The sequence below is a fragment of the Puma concolor genome, chromosome B2 (genome assembly GCF_028749965.1).
Source record: "Puma concolor isolate L17-30 chromosome B2, mPumCon1.1.hap2, whole genome shotgun sequence".
Lineage (NCBI taxonomy): Eukaryota > Metazoa > Chordata > Mammalia > Carnivora > Felidae > Puma > Puma concolor.
Window position 1 is genome coordinate 153,529,763 of NC_141671.1, and position 20,580 is coordinate 153,550,342.

The following is a 20,580-nucleotide window of genomic DNA, read 5'->3' on the forward strand; positions in this document are numbered from 1 at the left end:
ATGACGAAAGGGCCAACGGTCCACGTGAGTCGTGCACAGCAGAAGCGCACCCCACAGCCTGGTGACTCCGCAGCAGCCGGTCACCTGACAGGCCAGCGCCGCCTGAGCCGGAGATCCGACTCGGTGACTCAGCCTCTCTCCTCCTTGCCTCTCGGACCTTTATTGTCTCAGTGGACCCACAGCCCCTGATGCCTCCACAGTTCAGCCCTGCCTGCAAGTCCCAAGCGGAGTGAAAAAGTGATGTTTATGTCCTTTTCCATAAATTTGAGACAAAAACATGTGCACACCTTGCTTCCTACTAAATTAGCTTGGAATCGAGCAATTCAAATACTTGGAATTTTTTCTATAGTACAGCTGTTCTTAAAATTTTAAATAAAAACATACAATACTGTCTGATGGTATTACCATATGCGTATAAAAGATATGTATAGAGAGAGCTGGACAGATGCATGCATATTTACAGAGAGAGAGAGAGAGAGGCCATCAAATACTTCATTTTAGGGACACAAATATGGTATCGGGACCCCATCCCGATGTGATATAAGAGAGGAGAGACCCATTCTAATTTTTAGGTAACAAAATGTGCAAACAAGTGGTTTGTGGACTGTACTGGTAATAAAAAAGAAATGCCACGTCACAGAAAAAGCAAGACATCTACGTGATTCCTTCTTCCACAAAAAGTCTATTTCAATGGACAGACGAGCCCTTCAAATTTACAACTTCCAAACGATTCTGTCATGGGCTGAACAGCAGCTCCTGAAATAAAGTCTACAAACAGATATTGTATACATCTTGAAGCGGAAATATTTAAAGCATGTTTTTGTTGGTTTTTTTTCTGCTGTTCTTATTGGAAACGTGCTTATTTGAAAAGCAGCCACTGACGTGTGTGCTCCCAACACTTCCCAAAGGAGGCTGCTGCTGCGGGCCCAGGGACCCCACTCTGGGGACCGTAACACTGAGGTTTGTCGCCACATACGGGACACCGCCTTGCATGCCGCCTGGCATTTGCGTGACATCTCACAACACCCATAAATGACGCCGTGAGGCCGCGAGAGAAGAATCAGTAACGGTTATTTAAGAAACTGCCTCTCCTTTCCTGTATGCAAATGCTTTTAAATGAAACCTACCTTTTCTCCCAGAAGAACCAGAAGGTTCTTGAATGAAATGAATCTTTCTGGCCATGGCAAACCGGAACCATGAGAACGACAGTCTGCAGCCACAAATATCAGACATATTTTATTAGGTTCACATTCGTCACAACCTGCCCTTTCAAACGGCAGCAACAATCGGCCCAAACGGACAAGATGCACCTGTCTGATGCTGAAAACACAGGAATGGCCTGCAACCTGTGTGCGGAACACAGTGTTTTGATTAGATGTAATACTAGTTACTCGATTCATGAAGCCACCTGTCCCCATCAAAGGGAAATAAGCCGTGGCTAAAACGTACTCAGAAAGACGAAACGTAAAATAAAACCCTACAAAGTCAGTCTTACTCTGAAACTAATGAGCCCTGAGAACGGGCAGCGTCTTCTCACAAAGGATGAGGGTGTGGCCCAGCCCACCCAGGAGCAGGGAAGACGCTTCGCTGTTCAAGATGTTTCACAAAAACCGTCCGGGACTGAATGTACCAGTGAAAAAGATGATGTTTTGCAAACACAACTAGACCAGTTCATTATGAATGTTTTGTAATTCTGCTGAACCGCATCCTTGAAGGTTAGCTGCTTTCGTTTTTCTGTCTCACGCTATTCCTACCACGTGTCCTTCATTTCCCTTTGCCTGGATTTTCTCCACAGAAGAAACGGACAAAAGGATCGCACACAGAAGTTCACTCTGTGTCTGAAGCTTAATGGTGTTGATATCGTCCCCGGGGGAATCAACGATCACATCACAGACATTCACTTTGTTTTTTAAAGTATTTCCAGAAAGGATGTTTCTCAGGACTGTGCATATTGTCTTAGATCACTGAATTTTTAGTTCACAAAAAACTTGTGAAGTTTTCTAAGAAGGCCAAAGTGTTCAAGATTTAATATAGAGCCCTACTTAAAATCCCATCAAGACAGAAACATCGCCCACCTCCTGCAGAAACCAAGACTGTCCAAAAGCCCCTGATTCGGGCACGTGGAGCTCTGTGGCCACCACCAGGTGAACAAACACTGGATGTTGATGGCGGGGCTGTCCCTCAGGTTTGGAGGTAGAATCACGACCCCCTTCTCTCGGCAACCTCCATCAAGGTCCGGCAGACGCCGTGATGAGCTCCGCCCTGGCCCTGCCCCTTCCCCTCGAGGAGTCCCGCGAGGGGTCCCTGGCCGCCACGGATGGACCGCTGGTCACCTGACAGACTCATACACTTTGGCTGGCGGCCGCAGCCGCTTCAACAATCCTGAGCAAACCTTCATCGACTTCGTCTCTAATAACAAGCCAGTCTCTCTCAGCGTCCTTGGCCCTATGACCAATTACATGGCCAGTCATCTTAGTATCTGGTAGTTCATTCTTTGAAAATGTGATCTTATAGTGAAACATCGGGGCGGGGGGATCTGGCAAATGAGCTGCTTACGTCAACCCTCGGCGTTGGCAGCATGTGAAGGGAGCCATCGCAGTCCAGCCACAGCTGTCCACGTCGTAAGATTCAAGCAGGTGTCCAGGAGTGCAGCTAGGAGGCTCGTCTGTTTACCCGCACGGCGGACACCACGGTGCACTGCTACAGGGGAGACTCCGAGGGTCAGAGACGGGGCCTCAGAGTCCACCTCTCTAGAACCTGACAGCCTCCTTCCACCAGGGGGGCTCTCACAATGGAAAACCCCGGTCCTCTGTGTCTAGTTCTATCTCCAAAGTCTGTGCTTGGCTTTTTATTACGAAAAGTTTCAAATATATACCAAAGCACGGTGGATTGCACAACCAGCCCATTCGTACAGAACCAAACACAACATCGTTAAGACTTTGCTCTACTTGCTTCAACTGCCATACCTTTGTTCTTTGCTTTTTCCCTTTCAGTTTTTGTGGCTGAATAAGTAGGAAGTATTTTTAGCCAACTGCTAACATAACGTCCCACGTACTTTGTAAGTATCTCTAAAAATACGGACATTGCACACACACCTACACTGGCACTTTACGCTGACCTAAAATAAAGGAAGTCCTGGCCAGTCACACTGGTCACAGTTGTTTTGGGTAAGCAGGACCCAGAGCAGATCTGTGCGTTGCTGTCACGTCTTTCCAGCACCGCTGTTTGGAGCAACGCTTTCTCTCCCTGGCTGTCTTCTATGCCACAGACTTGTTGACGAAATGGGGTCCGAGTCCAGAAGAACATTCCAGCCAGAACTCGTCGGCCTGCCTGTGTGTGACATCTTTCGACTTGCTCCAGCATCCTGTGGATGGGCCCTGAGCCAGAAATTATGCATACTCAATTCGGTTCAGGCTCTACCTTTTTTCCACAAGAATACTTTACGGTGGATATTAACGGGTGTGCACTTCCAAATGGCAGGAGGAATGTACAGTATCTAAACTGTTGCACAGTGAGTGACGCTAATGTTGGTCGGGAGGTTTGGCTTGTGACATGACGTCCCTCGGAGACTGTAACGAGGTCCACCTAACACATGTGTAAGCGCACAATACGGCACACTTACACAAGCACAATGTTCTCCAGCAGGGCTCTAGACCACTTCGTCCTGCACAACTGAAATTCTGTGCCCTCTGGCCAACGTGTCCCAGCTGCCCTCCCTGCTGGCAGCCGCCACCCTACCCGCTGCTTCCATGAGTGTGACTGTTTCAGATTCTTCATCTAAGTGCAGTTAGGCGTATTTGTCCTTCTTTCTGTGATCGGCTTATCTCACCTACTATAACGTCCTCTGGCTCATCTATGTCATTGCAAATGACAGGACTTCCTTCTTTTTTTAAGGCTGAATGACATCCCATCGTGTAGATTTACTCATCCATCCATAAACATTTAGGTGGCTTGAACCATAGTAGCTACAGTGACTAATGTTGCAGTGACGTGGGAGACCAAATCTCTCTTTGAGGTCATGATTTCAATTCTGTTGGACAAATTCCCAGGAGTGGAATTACCTTATCCTATGGAAATTCTATTTTTAATTTTCCAAGGAACCTCCACACTGTTCTCATGGCGGCTGCACTGGCTGATATTCCACCACCAGTGCACGAGGGTTCCAATTTCTCCACACGCTCGCTGGTCCTTCCCTCCTGGTCTTTTGACGACGGCCATCCTGACAGGTGTGAGATGGTATCTCACTGGTTTTGATCTGCATTTTCCCGGCGATGAGTGATACTGAGAACCACTTCCTGTACCTGCCGGCCACCAGTGCGTCTTCTTTGGAGAAATGTCTAGTCAGGCTGCCTGGGAACCACCAATCTCTACGTGATAGTTTCACTAATGATGACATTCGCCAAAATCAATTGTTTGAGACCACAAGAGGGTGATTTTCTAATTCTACCATTCATCCCACTTGTCTGGAATTCTTCTCTCAAAAATAACTTTTCTTCTTCAAATAGGGTATCGGGTTAACTTGAAATATAGTCCAAACAGGAAAGGCAAGACAAAAGCTGAATTATTTCCCTTAAAAAGACATGATTCTGTAAGGTACCCTAGGTACCTCCAAATGGGGAAAAATAAGGCTTTGTTTATGTTTGTTTTTGTCTTGCTTTTAGTTATCTCATTTTTGGATTGTTATTTAAAATCGTGAGATTTTTAGATATATAATGTTTTCAAGCCAATTACAGTCATTATTCTTTCGATGCTCCATTACGCCTTCTTTGGTCAATAGCTTTTAATGTTGCTTCCCGCAGCCACATTATATGACCCCATAGCTCCTCAATTCCTTCCTTCATTTTCAGCACAAGGTGTCCCTGGCTCATCTGTGAACTTTTTGCCACAGACCTGAAAGGAGCTATTCATCAGAGAACTCTGGTTCCCATCAGTGGGGACAGCAGGTAGAGGCGGCCACAGGTCATGAAGGGCAATGCTGGAATGTCAGTGCTTCTGAACATTTTCAGTGGCTGATGCTAGTTAACATGTGCCTGTTTTCATATTTGTGCACCAATCCCACACTGCTTTAATTAGAGACTTTCTAACATGTTTGAATAACTGCTAAAGCAAGGTTTCCCCCCGCCCCATTATAATGCTCTTTTTTTTTTCCAGGGTGTCTTCACCATTGTTACTTGTTTGTTCTTTGAAATAATTTTACAATGTGATTGTCTACCTACAGAAACACCTGTTGAATTTTTTAAAATTTTTTAATGTTTTTATTTAATTTTGAGAGAGAGAGAGGCAGACTGAGCGAGGGAGAGGCAGGGAAATAGAGGGAGACACAGAATCGGCAGCAGGCTCCAGGCTCCGAGCTGTCAGCACAGAGCCCGATGCGGGGCTCAAACTCACAGACTGTGAGATCATGACCTGAGCTGAAGTCAGACGCTCAACTGACTGAGCCACCCAGGTGCCCCTAAAACCTATTGAAATTTTTGTTGCGGAAGTGTTAAGCTTGCAAATTACCTACAAAGAACTGACTTCTTTATGAGACAGAATCTTCCCATTCAAGAAAAGTTAAGACATTGCATTTTTCAAGATTACATTTCTGGAAAAAAATAAAGTTTTCTTCATAGAGGTTTTGCGGGGTTCTTGTTAAGTTTATGCCTGAACATTTTATCCTTCTTAAGGCTCTTCTAAATGCATTCTCTTTCTTATATATCATCTCACAGGTTTTTGTTTTTATATGTAAAAAACATTAAATTCCATATATTAATTTAAGTCCCACTATTTCTTGAATTATTTTATTGTTTATAACGACCATTAATTCTCTTGGGTTTTCCAGGGGCACCTGGATGCCTCAGTCGGTTAAGTATCCAACTTCAGCTCAGGTCATGATCTTGTGGTTTGTGAGTTCGAGCCCCATGTTGGGCTCTGTGCTGTCGGCTCAGAGCCTAGAGCCTACTTTGGATTCTGTGTCTCCCTCTCTCTCTGCCCCTCCCCTCTCTCTGTCTCTGTCTCTCTCTCTCTTTCAAAAATGAAAAACCTCTCTGACCTCAGCCACAGCAATTTCTTACTTGACACATCCCCAAAGGTAGGGAATTAAAAGCAAAAATGAACTTCTGGGACCTCATAAAAGTAAAAAGCTTCTGCACTGCAAAGGAAACAATCAACAAAACTAACTAAAAGGCAACCAACGGAATGGGAAAAGATATTTGCAAATGACATATAGGACAAAGGACTAGTATCCAAAATCTATAAAGAGCTCACCAAACTCCACACCCGAAAAACAAATAATCCAGTGAAGAAATGGGCAGAAAACATGAATAGACACTTCTCTAAAGAAGACATCCAGATGGCCAACAGGCACGTGAAAAGATGCTCAACGTCACTCCTCATCAGGGAAATACAAATCAAAACCACACTCAGATATCACCTCACGCCAGTCAGAGTGGCCAAAATGAACAAATCAAAAGACTATAGATGCTGGAGAGGATGTGGAGAAACGGAACCCTCTTGCACTATTGGTGGGAATGTAAACTGGTACAGCCGCTCTGGAAAAGAGTGTGGAGGTTCCTCAAAAAATTACAAATGGACCTACCCTATGACCCAGAAAGAGCACTGCTAGGAATTCACCCAAGGGATACAGGAGTGCTGATGTATAGGGGCACTTGTACCCCAATGTTTATAGCAGCATTTTCAACAATAGCCAAATTATGAAAAGAGCCTAAATGTCCATCAACTGACGAACGGATAAAGAAATTGTGGGTATATACACAATGGAGTACTATGTGGCAATGAGAAAGAATGAAATATGGCCTTTTGTAGCAACGTGGATGGAACTGGAGAATGTTATGCTAAGTGAAATAAGTCATACAGAGAAGGACAGATTCCATATGTTTTCACTCCTATGTGGATCCTGAGAAACTTAACAGAAGACCATGGGGGAGGGGATGGGGGGAAAAAGTTACAGAGAGGGAGGGAGGCAAACCATAAGAGACTCTTAAAAGCTGAGAATAAACTGAGGGTTTAAGGGGGGGGGGTGGGGAGGGGGGATGATGGGCACTAAGGAGGGCACCTGTTGGGATGAGCACTGGGTGTTGTATGGAAACCAATTTGACAATAAATTTCATATTAAAAAAAATGAATCAACATTAAAAAAATTTTTTAAATAAATTCTCTTGGGTTTTTCAGATATACAATCTTATCATCTATGAATCTAGACAGTTTTAACTGTTCCTTTTCAACTATAATGTCTCTCATTATCTTGCCTAATTTTATAGGTAAATACTCCCAACATTATAAAATAGTAATGGAATCAATGGGCGTTCTTACTTTGTTCCTGATCAGAGGCTGCTTCTACTGTTGTCTCATTTGGGCAGGGATGAGTATTTTATCATTTGAAAGAAGTATTTATACATTTATCTTGTAAGGGGTGTTTTACATGAAATGAATGGGGAACTGTGTTAAAATGGCTTTTCTGTTTATATGGAGAGGACAGCACAATCTCATTACATTAGTTAATGGCTTCCTTGATTATTGGGCCATCCTTGATTTCCAGGAGCATAGATAAGTTATTGTGACTTTGTGGTCAGATTCTGCTTATTCTTACTCAAGATTTTTTAAATTTATATTTACAAGTAAAACATAGTTTTCTGAAATTTTATTGAGTTATCATTAAGTTGTATTCATTTCAAAAAAATAATCTGGATGCTTTTCTTATATCTTAGAGTTATCTGAGACCACTGGATTTTAAAAAGTTTGGTAAAGTCCCTTAAGAAATCATCTGGGTCTAGTATTTTTTGTAGAAAAGCTCTTGGAATTTTTTTAAAAATTTCTTCTATAAAAACTAACCCATTAATTTACTTGTCTTTTTGGGAAATTTTTAATATATTTCCTGCAACTTATCCATTTCTATATAGCTTTCATATTTATTTGTATAAACTATGAAAAGCAGTTTCTTGGTTTTGAAAAGTTCCCCTATTCCATGTTTCTTTTCCTTTTTCCTCTTCATTTCTTATTAATTATATATTAAGCTTTGTCTCTTTCTCAGAAATTTGGGTTAAAGGTTATTTTGTAGTTCATGTTTTTAAAAAATAAACACTTTCATTTTTTCTCTCTTCTGTCTGCTTTTATCTCTATCAATTCCTTGCTCATTTATTTTGTGGTTCCTTCTCTTGCTTTCTAGATGGATATTTAGTTCATTATTGTTCCCTTTCTTAAAACCTGCTCCACGCATTTGTTTAGTTGCATCCCAGAGACACTGACACATCATGTTATAAATATCATTATTTTTAAGAAATCCTACAATTCCATTTTTCTTTACGTTATTAAACCACGAGTTCATTAATAGAAATTCTGTATCCATACAGAAGGAACTTTTCTTTGTATCCCATTACCAACTTATGGGTTGACTGCACTGTGGTGAGAGAATGACATTTTTGTTCTCATTTTAATTTGTTGTGCTTTTCTCTATGGTTTCATGTATGGTTAATGTTCCCACATTTGATGTGCAGTGGAAAGAAAGTACCATTCCTTGTTGGCGTGCGACTACATCCACGCATGTCTATAAGATGATGCATTATTGATTAAGTGGTATAGGTTTTCTGTAACATTCCAGTGCTTGTGGAAGTGCTTCGATCTGTTGACGACTAAGATGGATATGATAAAGTCCTCATTATTGGTGTCTGGCTATTTATTGTTTCATTTCTTATATGTCTGCTTTATGAATTTACTCTTCTGCTTATTTTCATTGATGAACAGACATTGTGTTATATTTTCATTGGGAGTTTTATCCTTTGGCATTATAAAGTATCTTTGCCTCATTAATTTTGGGGGGTTAAATTATGACATATGTAATATCAAGACCATATAATCTTCTTTACTTTTATTTTCTCTTGCCTGATACACATTTGCTCATCTTTTTTTTATATATATACTTTCTGAATCGCTTGGCTTAGAACATTTCCTGTATTCAGCATAAACTCAGATTTTTCTTCTTATCTATAAGATCCAATCTAAGTGTCTTTATTTTTTTTTTAATTTTTTTTTTTAACATTTATTTATTTTTGAGAGAGAGTGTGAGCTGAGAAGGGACAGAGAGAGAGGGAGACACAGAATCTGAAGGAGGTTCCAGGCGCTGAGCTGTCAGCACAGAGACTGATGCAGGGCTCGAACCCACGAACCATGAGATCATGACCTGGGCCAAAGTCTGGCGCTCAACCGACTGAGCCACCCAGGCGCCCCTGAGTGTCTTTCTTTTAAAACTTGAATTTATTTTACTTGAACTCACTAATATAATCAATATATTGATCTCAGTTCTGTCCAATTGTTTTATTTTTAATTATACAGTTGATCCTTGAACATAGGTTTAAACTGTGCGGGTCCACTTATACACAGACTGGTTTGATAACTACAATATTGCAAATCTATTTTCTCTTATGATCTTCTTAGTGACTTTTCTCTAGCTGACTTTATTATAAAAACACATTAAGGGGCGCCTGGGTGGCGCAGTCGGTTAAGCATCCGACTTCAGCCAGGTCACGATCTCGCGGTCCGTGAGTTCGAGCCCCGCGTCGGGCTCTGGGCTGATGGCTCGGAGCCTGGAGCCTGTTTCTGATTCTGTGTCTCCCTCTCTCTCTGCCCCTCCCCCGTTCATGCTCTGTGTCTCTCTCTGTCCCAAAAATAAATAAACGTTGAAAAAAAAAATTAAAAAAAAAAAAAAAACACATTAAAAAAATACATTACACAACACATATAACACAGAAAATATGTGTTAAGCAACTGTTCGTGTCATGTTAAGTCTTCTGCTCAACAGTAGGTTACTGATAATTAAGTTTGGGGAGAAGCAAAAGTTGTATGTGAATTTTTGGGGGCGCCTGGGTGGCTCAGTCAGTTAAGGGTCAACTTCAGCTCAGGTCATGATCTCACAGTTCAAGAGTTCAAGCCCCACATCAGGCTCTCTGCTGTCAGGGCAGAGCCGGCTTTAGATCTTCTACCTCTCTCTCTCTGCCCCTCCCCCATGCACGCTCTCTCCAAAACAAATGAACATTAAAAAAAGAGTTATATATGAATTTTTGACTGTGCAGGTCGGTACCCCTAACCCCCCCATGTTTTCAAATGGTCAGCTGTACTTATAAACAAAGAGAGCTTTCATTTTATGATTTTATTTCATGTTTGGATGTTTCCTCTGCCACTAAAAAAACCAGCTATTCAAGGTCTTCTGTGGTTCCGTATAAATTTTAGGATTATTTGTTCTAATTCTGTAAAGGAATTGTATTGAATGTGTAGATTGCTCAAAGCAATTCTGAAAACCAAAAACAACACTGGAAGCATACCATCCCAGATTTCGAGATACACATTGAATTTTCTTGAAATTTTTGACCACCATTTTTTTATTCACCATATTTCTGAGTGCAGCTAGAAAATATAATAATTGAAATTAAGAGTATAAAGTCACAGAAACACTGAAAATAGAAAGATGGGAAATGAAGGTGATATGAGAATATGTAAGTCTCAAGTAGACATTAAGGCTTAAAGCATTACTAGAGATGAGGGACTTTAATAATGATAACAACGCCAATCTATATAGAAAATATCACAATTCTAAATCTGTATGCACCTAATAACGTACTTGCAAAATAGAAAAAGCAAAAGTAATATAACCTTAAGAAGGAAGAAAAAAATCCTCAATTATAATGGAAGACTTTAAAAAACTGATTTTAATGGCTACAAATTATTGCTGATCATGATGCTTTTCTGCTTAAAATATTCTACTAGTGCTCCAATGTCATGGAGAATACAGACCAAGTATCTTTAGTGGCATACAAGAATCTTCAAAATATGCTCCAAATTGCCTGTCGAAACTTTGTCTCTATTTCTCCCAGATGTCCCGTTTTCTATTGCATGTATGATACAAACTCTGGATATGACAGTCCTTTCTACAAAAGATGAGCACGAACCAAAGAAATTCTCACAGACAAGAGACTACACAGAAAAATGTGTTTTCTATGCAGATGAAAACTAACAATGTATTTGAAAATAAACTGACAGAAATCAAGAAAACACATAAATTTGGGATACCTGGGTGGCTCAGTCGAAAAACTGACTCTTGATTTCAGCTCAGGTCACGATCTCATGGTTCGTGGGTTCGTGCCCCGTGTCAAGTTGATAGCACAGAGCCTACTTGGAATTCTGTCTCCTCTCTCTCTGCTCCTCTCCCACTTAAGTTCTCCCACCCTCTAAATAAACATTTAAAAAAAAAAGAAAACACATAAACAGTAACAGAACTGCTAAAGTAGAAACAGAAGAGCTCAGAAATAAAATTACTAGACACAGGACTATGTTACATGAAAACTGGTAAGTGTTAGGAAAGCATTAGAAAAAAATTTTCAGAAATGAAGGTCAAATTTGAATGAATGTAGTAGAAAGTTGATACTCCAGAAAGCACAATAAGGGAAAAAGAGGATATAAGGGAGAAAAATAAATACATCCATAACTGAGTAAAGAAAATCATTAAAACATTCAAGATGAAAGATACAAACATCAGGCAAAAGAGATTCAACCTACATATAATTGGAGTCCCTGAAGAAAATTTTTTCAGACAATAATTGAACAGAACATTAAAATTGTAGATTTCTCACAGATTACTTAAATCTGTATATTGAAAAGGCATCTGCGGGCTGGGGGGCGGGCTGGGGCTGGGGGCCAGCTAGGGTGCGGCCCAGGCACTCTGCTCCACATTGCTCGGTGCTCCTCCACACTGTGTACCCACAGAGGGAGGTGACCGGAAACAATCTGACACCAGGTAAGAACCTGGGGCAGGATTAACCGAAGTGGAGAGAAATCGCACATTCCTGTTGGCTCCATAAGTACCTATGGATTGTGGCAGGAAAAGTGAAACGGGTCACTGATCCTGAGAAGTCAGTGCTGACAAGTAACTTTGAAAGGAGTCAGTGGGTCCACGTGACAAATGAGCATCACAATTTTTACCGGATGAGGGTGAAAACCAACAGAAACATTCTGAGTGTCACAACTGGCTATCAGTTCTCAGACAGTCACGTGGTCAACCACTTTCTGAGCCACTGAGAAGTGACTGGAAAGATGTGACTGTGAAGAACATTAAAAGCTACAGGAAGAGCTTGAGAAAAAAGAGGGTTCTCCAGCAGAAAAAGCTGAAAGCAGAAAACACCTCCATCGGAACTTTGTTTCAGCACCTGCAGCTGCCCACTGGCTGCAGCAGTTCGCTCAGGAGTTCAGAGCCCCTCCCGCTCCTGATCGGCAAACCCGGCGGCAAAGCCCAGGGAAAGGGCATCTTTCTGATCCACATGCTCTCGCAGATCGAACAGTGATCCCCAACAGCCGTGACCCTGTCCGCTGAAGAAGCTACATGACCTCTCTATCCATCAATGACCCATTACTAATCAGCGGGAGGAGGCGTGTGTCCTGCTGAGCTGTTCCACACGTAAACTTGGACTTTGCCACTTTTGCACAGTAAAACACACGCCAGGTGAGTTGGAGAACACGGGTGTTCATCTCCCCAACGCTGCCCTCTGGGGACGTGGGGAGGACTACAGCCACATCCACAGGGGCGTGTGGACCACGAGTGACCTGCGGCTCTACCTGGAGGGCACCCGAGGCGAGGGCGACCCGCGAGCTGCTCAGGGAGATGCCCTGGGTCACCGTGCAGCCGCTGGCCGCAGACGACATGGCACGGTGAGTCTCACGGGTGCGACACCACCGCAGACGACAGGCTGACACCCTGGCTGACCGAGGGGAACACGTCCGTCTCTCACATCCAGTACCACCAACGACCAAATCCTTAAGTATAACCTGACAGACGACACCCTCAATACTGCGTCCCTAATGCCACATTCCAGACTACACACAGAACAAGTCACGCCCAAAGGAAGTCGCTGGCAGTTAGGAAATTCGTGTTGACGAAGAGCTGGGCAAGGTGGTGGGGCAGACCTAGAGCTCAGTAGTTCAGGGCTAGTCGCTGGGGCCCAACGGGGGCGACGGAGAGACCAGGGGAACCGTCCTCACAACCCGGGGGCGGGGGCCAATAAGCACAGAAGACGGCAGCCTGGACGCTGCCAAATGCTAACTACACCGGGGCCCGTTCCGGAATTCCCCTTCCCTGGAGCGTGTTTCCCTCCTAAGCCCTGCAAACAAAGACACTTCTTTGGGAGGTGAGAGAAAATAAAAATGAAATAAGTACCTCGTTTCCTAAGATAGCGGAAGGAGTACTCCCGGTTAAATACTTTGATCTGGTATTTTATTTATTAGCGTTATCTGGTGAGTCACAGAAAATACACACATAGCGATGCCTTTCACGTGGAAGGCAATTTGTACAATGATTGATAAATGAATAAAGAAATAAATTAATGAATGAATGGAGTGTAAAATAATCATGCTTCACCAAAAATACCACGATGACCTTTCAAACCTCCTACATTATTGTTATTAAAATACTGTTACTTATGGGGCACCAGGTGGCTCAATGGGTTAAGCGTCCGACTTGATCTCGATTCAGGTCACGATCTCACGGGACGTGAGTTCAAGCACAGAGCCTGCTTGGGATTCTCTCTCTCCCTCTCTCTCTCTGCCCCTCCCTTGTGCTCTCTCTTCCCTCTCTCAAAATAAATAAATAAACCTAAAAAAATACTATTAAAGTCTCAAACACTGGCCGATAATTAAGCTTTTTAAAATCAATTTTTATCCTAATGTGCAACAACATTACACGGTTTCCACAAGAATGAGTGGATCTCACGACCAAAGACCAACAAACACACCATAGCAGTACATACGTGTCTGTCCTCGGCACCAGAAGCCATGTAGCGTCCACAAGGGCTAAAAGCAATTCCACGTGGGTATCCGTGGTTCGGATGTCCTTCAAAACGGCGCTCACATCTACAGGAAAGAGAAGAAATACCAGGAAAAAAAATGATTTTTTAAATTTTAACACAAATGAGGAAAAAGACACTGACTTGTGGCTCATCTACACAACAATGCACAAATCGGCAGTGAGAGAGCACGCTTGTGCGTGAGAATTCTTGTGCGACAAGCAGGCTATTCTAGGTCTTTAAAATATAAAAACGTTTTAAAGTCATAAATCATTTGCATCAGTGACTCAAAGACTTCTGGGAGGCGCAACATTCTATCAAGGCTGATTAAGGGCCACACCAACTATTCACGAAGTGTGACTCACAACTGTTTACTGTAACATGGGTCAGGGAACTAATGCTGGTTTTAGTTCCCAGCACTTTCTGGGGTCGCCAGGCAGCCCTGAGAAAGCCTTTGTCACCTGCACGGGGCTGGGCTCCAGGCGGCACTGCGGTGTCACACAGAGCCCCTGGTCCAGAACTTCAGTGCCTGCCCAAGATGGCCTCGCAGAACGTCCCCTCCACGTGTCGGAGGGGCTTTTGCATTGTTTTTAGCGATTACAGAGGAGAGCGAAGACTGTTAATTCTGTCCTTGTGAATCCACAGGTGTGCATATACACACACAAATACTTGCCACGTTTTGTTATACACACTATATATTTAGCTATTATGCTCCATAATACAACGGTCAAATACGTATATTTTTAGAGAACAGGAACATGCATGTATATGCTGTGCTTTATGAGCATCTGATGACTTCCCCGTGCATCTCTGACCCTCAGAGGCCACATGTCACACGCGCCGCAGAGCAGATACCAGCACCTCTTATTTTAACATTCCAAACTTAGGTGGCCTGTTCCGTGTAGAAATCAGACTTTTCTTAGACTGGTCAGTGTGAACAGATTCACCACAACCTTGTCGCATTTGGGAAAAAGAGATCAAACTGAGTTTACAGATACTGAGGCAAAGGGCCTCAGGAGCTTTAAAAGAAGCGTCTTTCACATACCGCAGCTGCAAGGCCTCACCTCAGGGTTCTCAAGTCCCACAGCTTTATCCCATCGCCAATGGCTGTGGTGGCAAAAAGGTTATAAACCTGATATTGTTGGGTCGTGAATGATGATCCCTGTGATTGTAAGGGGAAGAAACAAGATGCGTTCTTTAAAGGCTGAATTAATAAACATTACACTGATCCGAAGTAAGAAATTAACACAAAGCTTCTTTTCTTATTTATAACAATTTCAGAATTGGGCTCCAAGAACTTCCTTCTGGATAATTACTAATGGTACATTTTGACCTTGGGAATTATTGGTGTATGATTTCCAAATGCAAAATGCCACTGAAAGTTATAGAGGTACAATAAAAGATCCAAAGACTATAACATTAATACACCAAAATTTATTTTTAAAGTGCAGAACATAATCCATCTTCAGTAAATCACCTGAAAGATGCCCTTGCTAAGGAATTCGAGGTTTGGAGTCAGTTGTTAATCTGCCGACCATAAAATCCTAAGACCCCCATGCAGCTGTCCGTGCACGGACTTGTGTGAAATCCAGCCCAGGTCACTGGGCAGGGTCCCTCTGAGGACCCGCCTCTGATCTGATCGTCACCCCTCCTCACGCTCTAGCGACTTACGACGTCTCGTGGAATGGAGCGCACTCCATCTACAGAACAATTTTTAGCCTCAAACATTAAATATATTATGGTTCATAACAATTTCCCTCTCCCTTCCATGTCAAGAATATCCAAACGATTAAGAAAAATTTAATGAAATATATCTGAAAGCTTTTATCTTTACATATGTAGAAGTTATTCTTCAGTTACAAACAGGAAATGAAGGTTTACATAAATCCATAACAATAATAAACTAATACGTAGAGGGAGAGAGTCTTAGCTCTGTACCAGACAGCATTCTAAACACTGAACATTTCATCCTCTTAACAAACTTGTGAGACGTAAACTATTTTATACCACTTCAGGTGACAAACACGAGACAGAGGAATCAGGAATCCGCTCACGGCCATCCAGCTCCTGATCTCAATGTGGATTAGCAGTCCACGAGCCGGCACAAGGTCACTCATAACATCCCGACAATTCAACAGACATCCAGCAACATTCAGGGATCATCTACTAAACAGTGGGCACTTTGCAAGGCACTGAGTATGAGAAGAATAAAACACAGACGTAGTTTCACAGAAAGGCAGACGGGCAGATGATTGTATATTTAAAGTACCTTACAACATTGCTAGTTTCCTGAAGCCAACCAGTAAAAAACTGAAAGCTTTCACAGGGATAAAAGGAGAGTTAAAAATGTTTTCAATCAGTCCAATAGAGGCTAAGGAAGAAGAAATGAAGAAGCAAAGAAAATTCATGATAAACAGACAGTGCAGAAGGTTTTTTTTTTCTTTAACGTAGAAGACAATGCACAAAATAAGATCAAATGTATGAGCAATCACAGTAATCGCAAACAGACGAAACAAGTAAACAAAAAAATTCTTAGTTGGACTTCAAGAAAAACACTTAAAACATATTATTTTTAAAGGCTGAATGTGAAAGGTAGGAGAAAAACAGCATGTATTAAATAAAAGAAGGCAAGATGGATTGCATAAGTACTAGAAGAAATAGATGTAAGGCAAATAAGACCTAATTAAAAACAGTTTATAAATACTATAAAATATAAGAAGTCTGACGTAAATATACCCAATAATATAGCCTGTAAATACATAAGGCTAAAATTAATAGAATTATAAGAAGAAAGTGACATGATTACAGTCAGAGAGACAAAGATCTTAACTACATTTCTCTACTTAAAAAAAAACCAAGAGTACAAAAAAATTAGTAAATCTTGAATAATTTGAATATACTTAATAATGTTGGGCCAATAGATATCTATGCAAACATGTTCCAAGAGCTTATTCGTTCCACACACACACACCTATAAAAACCAACCAGACTCCCTCTCTCTCTGCCCCTCCCCCGTTCATGCTCTGTCTCTCTCTGTCCCAAAAATAAATAAACGTTGAAAAAAAAAAAATTAAAAAAAAAAAAAAAAGAAAAGAAAAAAACGGGGCGCCTGGGTGGCGCAGTCGGTTAAGTGTCCGACTTCAGCCAGGTCACGATCTCGCGGTCCGTGAGTTCGAGCCCCGCGTCAGGCTCTGGGCTGATGGCTCAGAGCCTGGAGCCTGTTTCCGATTCTGTGTCTCCCTCTCTCTCTGCCCCTCCCCCGTTCATGCTCTGTCTCTCTCTGTCCCAAAAATAAATAAACGTCGAAAAAAAAAAAAATTAAAAAAAAAAAAAAAAACCAACCAGAGAGTCAGATTCTTAGTAAGTACAAAAATCTTACCAGACAGAAGAGACTCTGTTACATAGAGTGTGTGCTCTGAATACAATGCCATAAAATTAGAAATCAGTAACAAGAAGATTCCTGAAAACAAGCTTATATATGTGGAAATCTAAAAGCACATCTAAATAAAGCCTAGGTTAAAAAAATCATAATGGACATTAGAAAATATTTACTGCTAAATAATAAATACCACATGCTAAAACCTGAAAACTGCAGCTTACGCAGTATTGAGGGGAAATTTGTAGGCTTAAATGTGTACACCATAAATTCACAGAAATGGATGAAATTCATACCTATAATGGGAATTAAAATCAGGCAGCAGAAATAGGTACTTTGCTGCTAGTATGTAAGAGAACAATGTACCACACAACACAGGACATATTTCTGAACACATACTTGCGAAAGATCCACACCAAATTCAGTTGTGGTTATCAAAGGAGGAGACAGAAAGAGCAGAACTGTCTATCCATAACCATTTCATTTCTTTAAAAAAAATAAAACTACAAGATCTAAAGATAAAGCAATATATTTTAAGGCAATTATATGGATTTTAGTGACCATTACTTCTTAATTTTTTTCAACGTTTATTTATTTTTTGAGAGAGAGACAGAGAGAGAGCGTGAACAGAAGAGGGGCAGAGAAAGAGGGAGACACAGAATCCAAAGCAGGCTCCAGGCTCTGAGCTGTCACGACAGCACAGAACCCGACACGGGGCTCGAACTCAAGGGCCACAAGATCATGACCTGAGCTGAAGTCAGCTACTTAACCGACTGAGCCACCCAGGCACCCCTAGTGACCATTATTTCTGAGAAACTAAAGTTTTCTGTGTGATAATATGTTTTCGTTAGAAAACTAGTTAAAGCTTTACATATTTAATTTTCCAATTCAAATTAGCTGTCTAGCGTTATGTATTTACATCACAAAAATGCATATATCTAATGCAGGCACAGAAACAAAAGTAATAGCCAAGTGTTTAATATATATATGAAAAAAAAGCACTAGCTGTGATTTTTAAAGTGATCAATAAGCCATAAAAGATGTATGTGTTTTCATTGTAAAAATAAGCTACTCAATGATATAACACAATTTAAAGAGAGGAAACTGTGGCCCTCGCTTTTTGATGCATATGGTACTCTTGTTAATGTGATAAACTTGTCCAGCGACCGCAGGGGCAATTCTTGGGACCGTGCACTGGGATGCTTGCAAAAGGGCATTACTGATGTGTGACGCATGTAGCTCTGCGGGTCCTAAGCTTAAAAGAAATTAGCAAAGATCTATTTTACACTTTCCTGGAAATACGACATTTGGGCCACTTAGCATTTGTGCTTCTCCTAAATTGGGACTTGTTCCGTGACAATTCCTGGGTAGCAGCTCCCATATGGCTGCAGCTAGTTGGAACACTTTGATGTATGTGGTGTAACTGAACAAAAATTCAACACAAGTTTAAGAAAACAAGCTACTAAAACACTGGGAGCCTCTGGAGCCTTACATTCCACTCCCCTCCCATCACACACCATTCAGAAGGTTATTCTCAGGAAGTAAAACCAGTTGTGTTCCCACTGGAAACCTCAGGACTATTTTCCCTCCCACCTCTCATCCAAGAGCACACCACAATGGTCCCCAAAATATCACAGTCACTGAAAGACCATGTCAGTTTGGGGAACACTCGGTCACTGCACACGCTGCTACTCAACGGGGAAGAAACTTGACAGCAGTTTCCTAAAGCACGTGCACCGTAACTCGTAACAAAAAGAGGCCTTGATGAGAGAGGAACACACGGAATGGTCACGCTGTCACCCAAGGGGCAGGGAAGCCGGATCTTCACAAGGTTTCGCGCCGGCTGCCGGCGGCCACACGGTCTTCCCGGATGTCTCTGGGGCGAAGATTCCTAGCCCTCCTTCTGGGTGCCACCTAAACGCAGACACTGTCACGGAGACCCGGGAGTCCATCAGGACACGGCCGCCAGCCTGAGCCCACTCCCTGAAGCCAGGCTGAGCCACGGAGCGCTGCCAGCGGGAGGCCACCGTGTCCCACCAGGACCGCCGTAGCCGGCCTCTCCGGGTCCCACCCCCGAGCCCACCGTGGGAGCGGCGGCCGCACGTGGGAGCGCTGAGCCAGCCAAAGAGCGCAGCCGGAGGCCCCGCCACTAATATCATCCTCAATGGGGAAAAACTGAGAGCTTTCCCCCTAAGGTCAGGAACACAACAGGGATGTCCACTCTCGCCACTATTGTTCAGCATGGTATTGGAAGTCTGTGCCTCAACAATCAGACAACACAAAGAAATAAAAGGCATCCAAATCAGCCAGGAGGAGGTCAAACTTTCACTCTTCATAGATGACATGACACTCTCTATGGAAAACCCAAGATTCCACCAAAAAACTGCTAGAACTGATCCACGAATTCAGCAAAGGTGCAGGATATAAAATCAACGTACAGAAATCGGTTGCACTCCCATACACCATCAATGAGGCAACAGAAAGAGAAATCAAGGAATCGATCCCATTTACAACTGCACCAAAAACCATAAAATATCTAGGAATAAATCTAACCAAAGAGGTGAAAAATCTATACACTGAAAACTATAGAAAGCTTATGAATGAAATTGAAGAAGACACAAAAAAATGGAAAAAGATTCCATGCTCCTAGATAGGAAGAACAAATATTGTTAAAATCTCAATATTCCCCAAAGCACTCTACATATTCAAGGCAATCCCTATCAAAAAAACACTGGCATTCTTCACAGAGCTAGAACAAACAATCCTAAAATGTCTATGGAACCAGAAAAGACCCCAAATAGCCAAAGCAATCTTGAAAAAGAAAACCAAAGCTGGAGGCATCACAATTCTGGACTCCAAGCTGTATTACAAAGCTGTAATCATCAAGACAGTATGGTACTGGCACAAGAACAGACACTCAGAGCAGTGAAACAGAATAGAGAACCCAGAAATGGACCCACACACGTATGGCCAACTAATCTTCGACAAAAGCAGGAAAGAGTATCCAACGGAATAAAGACAGTCTCTTCAGCAAATGGTACTGGGAAAACTGGACAGCGACATGCAGAAGAATGAACCTGGACCACTTTCTTACACCAGACACAAAAATAAACTCAACATGGATGAAAGACCTAAACGTAAGACAGGAAGCCATCAAAATCCTAGAGAAGAAAGCAGGCAAAAACCTCTTTCACCTCGGGCATAGCAACTTCTTACTCAACACATGTCTGGAGGCAAGGGAAACAAAAGCAAAAATGAACTATTGGGACCTCATCAAGAGAAAAAGCTTCTGCACGCTGAAGGGAACAATCAACAAAATTAAAAGGCAACCAACAGAAGGGGAGAAGATACTTGCAAACAACATATCAGATAAAGGGTTAGTAC

General features: G+C 42.2%; 1 protein-coding gene and 1 pseudogene across 1 annotated transcript in view; one reads left to right on the top strand and one right to left on the bottom strand.

Annotated features, from left to right (window-relative positions):
• Nucleotides 1-13,170, top strand: LOC147581385 (polyglutamylase complex subunit TTLL1 pseudogene; annotated as a pseudogene).
• Nucleotides 1-20,580, bottom strand: part of WDR27 (WD repeat domain 27) — a 153,693-nt gene that overhangs the window by 79,430 nt on the left and 53,683 nt on the right. The window contains 2 exon segments of the mRNA XM_086708337.1: nucleotides 13,785-13,887; nucleotides 14,885-14,982. Of these exon segments, the coding sequence (XP_086564463.1) occupies nucleotides 13,785-13,887; nucleotides 14,885-14,982 (201 nt within the window).